The following is a 10182-nucleotide window of genomic DNA, read 5'->3' on the forward strand; positions in this document are numbered from 1 at the left end:
ATCCTTTTTTCCATATAATGTCCGGTACAAAGTTTCTCCTGTAGAAAATAGCCGAGGGCACAGAGACTACTGCTTGTTGAAATAGAGCACGTATTTTTCTGTTGTTCTCGGTGTGTTACTGACCCACCAGTAGGATTTTGTGGCAAACCAATGAGGATTTTTGTATAAGATGTATTTGTTATTCCAGATTAAAAAAAAGTTAATAGGAGAAAAATTATGTTTGTATACAAGTGTCTAAGCAATAAGTGTCTGTCTGTGGAATGCAGATGATTTCAGTGGCATTTTGTCCAGCTTCTCTGTCCGATCTACGCGGAAGTGCCGCACATCTCCGACGCACACGGCAGCCAATCAGAACGCTTGCGGCTCTTGCCCTGCAGCGTACGTCACGTAGAGGTGCCGTGGACCACAAGGGCTGTGATTGGTTGATCCACACGGACTATTTGGAAAACTAATTAAATACAGCTTAGAACTGCTAAGGGGTGGCACAGCAATGTTTGCATGTGAGCCTAATGTGATTATCGCGCCAGTAAATATATGAATGCAGAATAACAAGTAATTCCCACAACGCACCTGGAGTCGGATGAACTCCGCAGACGCTGGAATGATTCAGGTCTGCGTGAGCCCGGGTGCACGTGACTGCTGCGAGATGAGGGAGAAGCATTCATGAGCCTTTACACCCGGTTTACACCGCAGTCGCAGTACGCACTCTTCCTCACGTAGCCCTGATGTCATCCCCACACGTGCTGCAGCATGAGAGGGCAAACTGGCCCCATCAGCATCACGCATCCAGATAACAGCAGCGTGGACATGGGTCTGGGTTTAGGGTTTAGGGTTTAGCCTGTACGAGGGCAATTGGCCCAATTGTTGATGGGTAAACTGAAGACCAGACTGTCTCCATGGAAACAGATGCTTAGCTAAGTGGGCTCATTCAGAAAAGCAGACAGTGGGAGAATTCATTATGAACCCTATGAACTCAAGAGAGGGTCCACATTGCGCCATCGGACACAGTAATGAATAACATTAAATGTAATTAAGGCTACCACTCCCCTAATGGAGGCTGGGTCACATTCTGTGGAATGCTAACACTACGTCCATTGAACTTATGCAATGGATACGTTTCTCAAAATAATCACATGGTTCTTTAAATGTTTCTTATGTTATAATTAATATGTTGATATGTTTGTAAAACCAATAAGGGGCATTGAGTAAGGCCTTTCATCCTCTGTCTGTGGCCTGCCTATGAGCCGCCGTGACTCCGGCCTCGTGTCCAATGGCACGAGCTGCGGAGGATGTGGTGACGTCACGTTACCAGGGTGACCGTCCTCCTGGAGGCACGTGGCCAGTATAAAGCCTGTCCGTGGCTCCGTTTGCTGCGCACACTCGTAAGACGTGTCAGGAGAGAGGTAAGTTCTCATCTTTTCTATGATAGAAGGGTCTATATTGCATCATACGCAGACATAGGAATCATATCTTATCATAATGTTGTGAACGAGGCTTTTTGTCACTGCGCTTCAGCTTCATGAAGCAGAACAATGAAGATTCCTTTCATCCGTGAATTTGACCGGCAATAGCTGCGTTGTTCTGCGAAATGATGCACATTCCACCGCCTTTATTCGTCTTTTCTGAAATGAAAAGCACATCCAAGTGCGCAACGTGACATTTGTGAACATGCAGGGATCTGCTCGACTTAAAGCAAAACCTTTTACCTGGTGAAAATGACGCAGTTCTTAGTGAAGAGCTCAGATAGGGCCAGCGGCACCTCGTTTACAGGACCGACTGTGCCTCTGAACAGGAGGATGACGCTGCACCGTGATGTGCAGGAGGCCTCAGTGACTGGTGCTGTGGTGTAATGCAGTATCCAGCCTTTTCATTGCATCATTTATCAAACCATCGTCAAAGCAAAAGCCTCCATTAGTACAGGGAATGCAATGAAATGTCTGTCTAAAATAAGAAAATGGCCGCCGTGAGGCTGAAGCCTGTCGTGACATTGGAGGAGAGCGAGCAGTGGATTAACGTTATGTAATCACTGTCTTGTACAGCGCTGTTTTACTTCGTGTATATCCTCATTAGCATATCTGAAGCTGTGCTAAACAGAGGTTAAAGCATCTAAATGTGATGTTTTGTTAAATGGGCCCCTCTCACTGATGCAGTCTGGTTTGTGTCTACATCATAGTGTTGTGCAGGTGGAGCAGGTGGAGGAGGCTACGTGACTCTGTGATGAAGCCACAGCTTTCATATATAATCTGATGAATGATGGGCTGAAGTTGGTCCTTGACGGTTCACTAAAGCTGAACTATGAGTAATCCCGTTTGGACAGGGTGAGGGGTGTAGCTCTGCTTTAGTCCTGGTGCGTTTGAAGGACACAGGGAGCGGCGGAGAAAGTGGTGTCGCATGATTCTGCCGCAGACTCCACACAGACCTGTTGATGCGTCTAATCTAGCAGAGGACTCTACTCAGTGCACACTCACTGCACGGTTCTCTAACTAAACTTATCATGTAGAGTCATCTTAATGCTGTGGTAATAATATGAGGTAATCTCATTTATCAGAGTTATGTGACATTGTGATATATGTGACATTAGAAGTGCGTCCTAAATGCTATTTTTGTTCAATTAATGAAATGACCCTTCACTTCCTGGATGTGATGCCGCCATGTCTGGCTCCTGAAGGTCATCACTGCGGAGGGGGAAGGTCACAAAAGGCTTGGGCTTCAGGATGCAGCACATCACTATGACATAACATTTATGCTGAAACAGTATGCCTAAACACTGCATACTGCATTAATAAGTAGACTGATAACAGACTAAAACCATTCAGATTAAGATCTTAGAAATAAATATTTATTGCACACATTCATTTAAACTGTGGGGGCAAACGAATAGGGAATACAGTTTGATACACTAAATGTATCCTACATACATAATAATTGCAGATGACAACATTGACTTTTTTTCAATTGATAGCTTATAAATCTGTTGTCGTGTTGGTCACATGAGCCAATCACATTTACCTCAAAGCTTTTGTGGATGTTGGAGGCCTAGTTGGACGTGATACAACAAGATAAACACAGGACTAACATGTGAAGGTTTTGCTATGGAAGCCATCTTATTCTACTCATTCAGTTCAGGATGTGCGTCCCGTGACTCAGCTAAATGTTCCCAACCAAAGGCCCCTTGTCATGGAGGGGAGGTGGTCTTTACAAGGGAAATCATTATTAGACCATGAGACACTTAATCAATATTGTGATACATTTAAAGCATTTTTAAACCATGGGCTTGATAAACAAGAGTGTCTGTCCAGCAGTGCCCTTGTCTGTGCTACTCAATACCCTCATTATTTATTCATCACAGTTTCTCTCTATCAAATTCATTATAAGTGGCAAAACCATAATGGAATAAGGGTCATGTTAATATATTTGTATTCATGCTTCATAAGCCTTTCACTGAGGTGAGATTCTGTATTTCTGTAGTCAAATGTGTAATATGATTGAGCGTGTCTTTTATGTTCTATTGTGTTACTCATGACGTTAAACAGAAATGACAGCCAGACCCCCGTCTGTGCCACAGTCAGCAGGGTAACACCACCTGTCCAGCCTCTGGTGTAGTTTTTGCCTATACTAATACTTCAAACGTGAATTCTATACTATGGCTCAATACTGATTTTGATACCGTAATGATAAAAAACAAAAACAAAATGACAATAGAATTTACTTTTTAACACAAAAGAATATTATTTTCTAATATTACCATGTGTTTTTTACTAGTGTTTTACTATTCCCAATTTTATCCAATTAATTTATACAAAGATTTGATCAATCTTTGTTCAAATTTGTTTCTAGGTTCAATACTAGTTTTAGTGTTGATAAGTATCTGAGTATCGAAAGAGCATTGAAGGAGTAATGCTGAGGGAAACAGAGAAATCTTGTTCAAATTCTACAAAAGTTGGAGGTGTGCAAAAAGCAGAAATCTAATTGGCTAGTCATTCTGGCTCTTGGCCAATCATGTTGTTGCAGTTGAAAACTTCCCTGGAATGTTAGAATAAGCAACAGGCAGAGAGACAATGACAGCGGGCGAGAAGGGGCTTGAGGCCGGAGGGAGGAGGGAGTCAAAGAGTTCATTGGGCACTGACAGATTTCCAATACTCACTCTAAAATGTACTGAACCAGAGCAGTAAAGCTGCAGAGACGTGTGGATGCTAACAGATACATGAGAACGTTCAACACAGGCACAGCAACTCAAATAGACAACACCACAACTGTAATCTCCACATAAAGACCAATGAGATCCATGATCAAGACACTGAAAGGAGAGGAAGGGCATCTGGATTAAAGTCAAACCTTGACTGTAAGTACCTAAATGAATAGCTATCAGCTGAAAGAGTCAATCACTTAACCAGAATCGCGCTTTATGTCATTTGGTGCTTCTCACTGTGTTAAATAGATAGAAGCCTAACTATTTGATGTCATTCAATTCTAAAATAACATTGCACATTTAAACCTTCGAAACTTTTTCAATGGTTTGGCCCCGTCTGGTCCGTTGGTTGAGCGCCATCTTCTTCCCGATGCACAAACATGTCTGGCAGCTCTGCCTCTCTACAGCGTGCTTTTTGTTGGGTATAATTGGGTCAAAGCTTTTGGGGAGGGGTGTGTCAAATGAGAACAGCGAGGGGGACAAGCAGAGCTGAATGTCAAGTGGCCTGGCCTGATAGAAACAATACATCTGGTTATTGCAGAGATGTACATGCAAACTATTAGAAAAAGAACTGTAGAAACTCATCACTGCATTGATAGATAAAGGGTTCAATATGGTTTTGTTGTATGGACATCACCAGATGGAACTAAATCTGTGTCTAAACCGATTAGTCACTGTGTACTTGATTTTAGGAATAGGAGCAACTTACTTACTGTTAATTATACATCTAAACTGATTAGATCATTTTGCGGAAAGGGAAGGATACATAGACCTCCTATAATAACTTTAAATTATTGTCTTATTGTCTGACCTCAGTGACCTAAATGCAATTCATCCGGAACGTGTGTAAAACATCTTCTGCCGCTAAAGAGAATAAAGAAAGGTGTTTTTAGAAGACTCAGCATTAAAAAGTCCTGCGAAAGAAGAGGGAACCAAACTTTTCCAGGCCAACAGCGTCACACCAGTGTCCTTTAATGGTTTTGATGAGATGAGCTGTTCCAGTTTTTACTTTTGTCTATTTAAAGTGCTCCCATAATGCATTTCACCAGATCGACAGCGTGCACTTCATGACCCATGCTCAGTCTCACACACAAAGAGATTAGGAGATTACAGTCGTGTACTACCAACCAGTTGCAAGGACAACCAGCTGGATCAAGTTTACTGCCCTACAGCAAAACAGTTAAAGTAGTGTTTGAGCATCTTGTTGCTTCGTGCCGACACTCAATGAGACTGCAATGAGACCAACAACTCATAGTATATCAGAGCAATTTTGCTGTTAATAAAAATCAACAACTTTTAAATCTGGGAATAGTTTGGACATCATTCCAGCACATTCATGTGTGAAAACATGGCAGAAAAGTCACAGCACTTTCACCAGGAGGAGATTTATGCTCAATATGTCTTAAACTTATCTAAAATGTTATGGGAAATGTTATGCATATCTAATGTAACATAACTTTTCTATTTGCAGATAACGCACACCACCCAAAGCAACAGCAATCATGTCAGACTTATGTGTTGGAATCAATGGGTGAGTTAATAAATGAAAAATGATATAATTTGACGTCCTGTAAGTTTACAGTTTTTCTTCATGATCCACTCCAACAATGGCCTGTTTTTTTTCTACAGCTTTGGCCGCATTGGTCGCCTGGTTTTGAGGGCTTGCCTTCAAAAGGGTATCAAGGTTGTAGCCATCAACGACCCTTTCATTGACCTCCAGTACATGGTGATTAGATAAAATATTTGTATTACTCAAATCGTCTGTATGTTTTCGAAGCTATCATCTGCTCAACCTAATATTTGAACCTTTTGGTTTTAGGTCTACATGTTCAAGTATGACTCCACACATGGCCGCCACAAAGGAGAAGTCTACCATGACGGCTCTAAACTGTTTGTGGATGGTCAGGCCATCAGTGTCTTTCAGTAGTAAGTGTAATTAATAGTGATTTGTGTTGGCTTTAAACCCCAGTTTTTACACTAAAATATAATAACAACAACAATAATAAATCTAACCAATGCATGATGTCCTACCAGTAGGGCACCAGCCGAAATCCCATGGGGCCAAGCTGGGGCCAAGTATGTTGTTGAGTCCACTGGTGTGTTCCTGAGTGTGGAAAAGGCCTCTGTAAGTACATCGTTTACTCAGGTTAAAGTCACTGAATAAAAACAGTCATTAAACCAGTTCTCTCCTCTGTCATTCTAAGTCCCACATCCAGGGCGGTGCTCAGCGTGTGGTGGTCTCTGCCCCCTCCCCTGATGCACCTATGTTTGTCATGGGAGTAAATGAGGACAAATATGACCCATCATCTATGACCATTGTCAGGTAATCACTTCATTACTGGAAATGTTAGTTAGGGTGATTTTAATGTTCTCTTTTTGGTAGCAATGCCTCTTGCACCACCAACTGCCTGGCCCCTCTGGCCAAAGTGATCAACGATAACTTTGGCATTGAGGAGGCTCTCATGGTGAGTCAGACTCTTGTTCATTGACTGTGGTTTTTGTCTGTGTTGATAAATGATAATTAAGTAACTTGCTCGTTCCTGTAGACCACAGTCCATGCATACACAGCCACTCAGAAGACTGTGGATGGTCCCAGTGGAAAGGCCTGGCGTGACGGCCGTGGTGCTCATCAGAACATCATCCCCGCCTCCACTGGAGCAGCTAAAGCTGTGGGTAAAGTCATCCCCGAACTCAATGGGTAAGAGCCTCATCAAACAAAGCTATTTAAAACACACAAGACCTACATTGTTCATATCTCTGCAGCAAGCTGACAGGCATGGCGTTCAGAGTGCCAGTGGCCGATGTGTCAGTGGTGGACCTGACCTGCCGTCTGAACAAACCTGCCTCTTACGCTGAGATCAAGGAGGCTGTGAAGAAAGCCGCTCATGGGCCTCTGCACGGAATCCTTGGATACACTGACGACCAGGTAAATGCATTCATTCATTAAACAGCAAAGATGTTGATAAAGTTTTTACTAAAATCATGTTTAAATTGTGTAGGTGGTGTCCTCGGATTTCATTGGTGACACTCACTCCTCCATCTTTGATGCCGGTGCTGGAATTTCTCTCAATGACAACTTTGTCAAACTTATTACTTGGTTAGTGTTAAATCTTTTCATTATTAGATACATTAGACTTTTTTCTGGTTTAAAGTAAAACATTTTGACCTGTTTCTTTCTGATCTCCTCCTGCAGGTATGATAATGAGTTTGGCTACAGTCACCGTGTTGCTGATCTGCTGCTCTACATGTACTCAAAAGAGTAGAGAGTTTAGCAGGGAAATTAAGTAAAGGGACCACCCAATATTTTTGCCCACCTCCCCTCTCTTTTACATACACCTGCCCCGCCCATAGCACAGTTATAGCTCTACTATTGTAAAAGTAGGCTGCGGCACCAGTGTTTTTGAGTGTTCTGAGTTTATGTCTTGTTCCTTTAAGAGACAATGAGTTAGTGATGGTGTTTGTGTCCGTGTGCCCCTCCACCTCCTACTGCCACTAGATGTGTTGTCATGGCTCGGTACTATGAAACTGCTGTATCCATCTTCCTGTTGGTGTAATTTAAAAGCTTATCACGGGCTTAAGGATGATGAGAGCTACTGTAACGCTTCAGAGTAACTAAAGAGAAATAAAACATTTAAAACTCGACTTCTCCATACTCACTTTTTTAATACATTTTGGGAGCATTTGTTCTTTGTTGCTTGAATTTAATGAAGAGGTAGGGAGTCTGTCTAGTCACTCGTGACGTAAGAGGCTGCTGAAAGTAACATTTTAATAGAATATTAAAACTATATTTTTAAAGAAGACAGTTAATAGAACCAATCTCTAAACAAGCGCTTATGTGAGGTGGCAGGCACATGACATCTTCATCTGTCTGCCTCAGGGCAGATGTGGTACAAAAGTACCTCACCAAAGTGACTGAGGAGAAAGAACTTTCCCGTAGATGTGCACTTCTGAGTCATGTATTTATTCTTTTCACCTTATTCCAGAAGCCCGTGTGGGCGCCGCCATACGCCACGTAATCCTTCTTCCAGTTGTATTAGTTAACTTAGGGCTGCAGACCTCCAGAGAAAATAAGTTCTACACAGACTAAAAAGCTGTTTTCGGGCCGCCCAGGGAATCGGTGCATTGTTGACTTGTTGGTCACGTGAACATTGGATATTTTACACAAATCAATCTACTTTATAGCATATTTTAGACTTCCCTCGTTCTCCTTTTAAACGTAAGGAGTTCCCGCTGGATCGGAAGTGTCATTACAACAAAAGTGCCGATCACGTTGGAAAAGAGAGAAAAGTGGGCGGGGCGGAATAGGGTCAAAAAGAGGCCTGGTTTGTTTGAGAAACCTCATATTACCTGATATGGACAGAACAGAAAGTGTCATTGTTCATAACTGAAAACAATAAGAAAAAACTATTTAACATACATAGTAATTTCTTACAATGAACACATCAACCTGTGTTTGGCTCCTGCTTTGTTAAAGTTGATATAAAACCCAGTATAAATGATCAATAATCAGTAGCTCGATTGTCACTGCAGCAGAATAATCCTGGTTTAATTATTGCTCTCAGACAAACATACTTGGAAAATTTTACAAGCAAAGCAAATGGAGCTGGGTTTCGATTCAAATTTCAAGAATCGATTCGATTCCGATTTTTACATTTCAAAATCGATTTTTTCCGATTTTCTCAGATTCCATCCGATTCGATCCGATTTCGATCTGATTTCCGATTCGATCAGATTTCGATTCAATCCGAGGGTTAATGTTATTAAAAATGAAAAATGGATTTGAACCGTTTCCTTCACTTCATGACGCAACATATTAAAACTAGTATTATATCAATATTAAACAGCAAATCTTACAAGTATTGGTAGTTACTGATGGCTGGAAGACTGATGAAAAGGTTAAGGGTCAATCTACCTTCAAGAAAGATAATTCAGGACAATAAATGGAGGACATCATTGAGGTGACTACATCTGCAACAGTGGATTCCTACTGGGACACTAACCAGTGCATTATTATTATGCTTGAAAATAATTAAGAATTCACCCAAAAGCGGTCCCAGGACAGGTTAGGGTGATGCCGCCGCAGATGATTCTTTAAGTGCTTTACCTCAATTCCGCACTTTTTGCAGACCGCTTTACTTTTGTCCAGCTCGTTGGTCCCTTCTATTTCCCGGAACCCGAAATTCCTCCAAATCTGCGCCTTCAGTGTCTCAGGTGTCTCAAGTGTTAAGGAAAAAAAAAAAAATCGATCTTTGGACGTTCGAATCGATAATCGGTCATTAATATGCGAATCGATTAAAAATCGGAAAATCGATTTTTTCAACCCAGCTCTAAAAGCAAACATTAGCATTGAGCAAACAATTGATTATCTTTTGACAGTTGTACTTGAGAGGCTGGTTCATGACCTACAGGGACGGATCAGTTGCCCAGGAGCCGAATGATGCAGTTTCTTGAACTTGTCATTTTCACCAGAAGACTGTGCAGGCCTGGAAACCCTGTGTCCTTGTGGAAGGTTGCTTTCAAGATCTGCTGGAAACAAGGCTCTGCTTCTTTACAAACTGCAATGCTCTGTTGGCTTCTGCAATCCTCCTCGATTCTTCAGGAGAAGAAACGAATGGACGGGGGTCTCAGATGTTATCGTATCAGTGCATGGTGTGTGAAGATGCTTTTTCTTGATTTCTTTTCCGCTTGGTACTCAGAAACAGCATCAGAGAGAGTCAGTTGCCTGTGCCAGTCTTCACCTGATGCTTGACAAGAAGACGTCGAGCAGCTTAATCACGTGGCAGACATCTGAAACTACATGGACAGAAGAGTTGTCATAAGAATGAGGAAAGGAGGGATGGAGAAATGGCACGATGAGCCATCACAGGTTAATGAAAATATTCTTCCCCCGATGCTGTGCAGGCCAAAGAGGCATTCCTTTGCCACTTTCTTCACCTGTTGGTGAATCTATGAAGAAATGTGCCACTGGAAGTACCAGTTTTCCCATCACATGA

General features: G+C 42.0%; 1 protein-coding gene across 1 annotated transcript; it reads left to right on the forward strand.

Moving 5' to 3' along the window:
• Positions 1-1362: 1362 nt before the first annotated feature.
• Positions 1363-7829, forward strand: gapdhs (glyceraldehyde-3-phosphate dehydrogenase, spermatogenic). Its single transcript, XM_072460033.1, has 11 exons — positions 1363-1403; positions 5661-5720; positions 5819-5915; positions 6009-6115; positions 6224-6314; positions 6394-6512; positions 6573-6654; positions 6736-6887; positions 6953-7115; positions 7189-7286; positions 7383-7829. The coding sequence occupies exons 2-11, from the start codon at positions 5692-5694 to the stop codon at positions 7450-7452; spliced, it is 1008 nt and encodes a 335-aa protein (XP_072316134.1). The 5' UTR covers positions 1363-1403; positions 5661-5691; the 3' UTR covers positions 7453-7829.
• The last annotated feature ends 2353 nt before the right edge of the window (positions 7830-10182 follow it).

Source organism: Eucyclogobius newberryi, unplaced genomic scaffold, assembly GCF_026437365.1.
Source record: "Eucyclogobius newberryi isolate DKJ021-1_F unplaced genomic scaffold, fEucNew1.0.hap1 SCAF_3, whole genome shotgun sequence".
Taxonomy (NCBI): Eukaryota; Metazoa; Chordata; class Actinopteri; order Gobiiformes; family Gobiidae; genus Eucyclogobius; species Eucyclogobius newberryi.

Bases quoted from the DNA above. Each gene is read 5' to 3' on its own strand.
- gapdhs (XM_072460033.1), top strand. From the start codon at position 5,692: ATGTCAGACTTATGTGTTGGAATCAATGG. The intron at 5,916-6,008 runs GTGATTAGATAA...TTTTGGTTTTAG, and splicing joins TCATTGACCTCCAGTACATG to GTCTACATGTTCAAGTATGA. The intron at 7,116-7,188 runs GTAAATGCATTC...TAAATTGTGTAG, and splicing joins TTGGATACACTGACGACCAG to GTGGTGTCCTCGGATTTCAT.